At 66.0% G+C, this 915-nt stretch overlaps 1 protein-coding gene across 1 annotated transcript in view; it reads right to left on the bottom strand.

Annotated features, from left to right (window-relative positions):
* The window catches only part of LOC104160928 (adipocyte enhancer-binding protein 1-like), a gene marked incomplete at its 5' end in the record, with an annotated part of 2341 nt that extends 1429 nt beyond the window's left edge, over positions 1–912 (bottom strand). The window contains 4 exon segments of the mRNA XM_009699187.1: positions 16–195; positions 316–512; positions 609–732; positions 844–912. Of these exon segments, the coding sequence (XP_009697489.1) occupies positions 16–195; positions 316–512; positions 609–732; positions 844–912 (570 nt within the window).
* Between the last annotated feature and the right edge of the window lie 3 nt (positions 913–915).

The raw sequence follows: 915 nt of genomic DNA, 5'->3' as shown, positions 1-915 counted from the left end.
GGTGCCACGGCTCACCGTGGCATCCTCAGCCAGGTAGTGCTCCGGGATGGGAACGTGGTGGTTGGGGAACTTGTGGGGCACCAGCTTCCTCTCCTCGGCTGCCCACAGCGCTGAGGCCAAGTCGGGGAAGTTCTCAAAGAGGTCATAGCCCTCCTCCGTCCAGTGGCCCAGTGCCCAGTTGCCCAGCTCGGAGCCCTGCGGGCAACCCGGGACAGCAGTGAGCCCAGGGGCTACATCCCACCGCCCCGCCGTCCCATCACTTTCCCTGCCATGCCCTTACCGGCCGTCCCATCCCTTTCCCTGCCATGCCCTTACCGCCTCACGGGCCAGCTCATAGCCATCGGGGTTGAGGGAGGGCACGAGGTGGATGCGGGTTTCGGTCACCAGGCTCCGCACCCGGGGGTTGCCATCCTGGTACTCCTTGCACAGGAACTGCATCAGCAGAAGCAGCAGCTCCCGGCCCAGCACCTCATTCCCGTGCAGCCCCGCCGTGTACCTGAACTCGGGCTCGCCTGCGGGCAGGGTACGGGCAGGGTCCGTGTGCTACCCGCACCCCTGCCTGCGCCAGGGGACCGCAGCCTGGTCCCCCCACACCTTCCCTTCCTCACCCCTCTCGTGCTCGCCCGGGTTGTCCTAGATCTCCATGGCGTAGATCTTCAGCCCCCGCGAGCTCTTGCCGATGTTGTAGATGCGGGTGATGGTGGGACACTCCTCGTTCACCACCTTCATCAGCTGCAGGTGCAGGGGGAGCGGGTGATGGGGGGGCAGTGCTTGGGGGGCCGAGCCCACCCCCCAGAGAGGAACCCACCCCACGGAGGATCCCACCACCACCGAGGTGCTCACCTGCCTCATGTCCTTGTAGGTGTGGTGACGGAAGTCCAGGTTGTCAGTGGAGGTCACCTCGTTCTGTTGGGC

This window comes from Cariama cristata, unplaced genomic scaffold, assembly GCF_000690535.1.
Source record: "Cariama cristata isolate BGI_N322 unplaced genomic scaffold, ASM69053v1 scaffold24984, whole genome shotgun sequence".
NCBI lineage: Eukaryota > Metazoa > Chordata > Aves > Cariamiformes > Cariamidae > Cariama > Cariama cristata.
The sequence above is the reverse complement of the archived record's forward strand: the minus strand, read 5'-3'. Positions and strand labels throughout refer to the sequence as shown.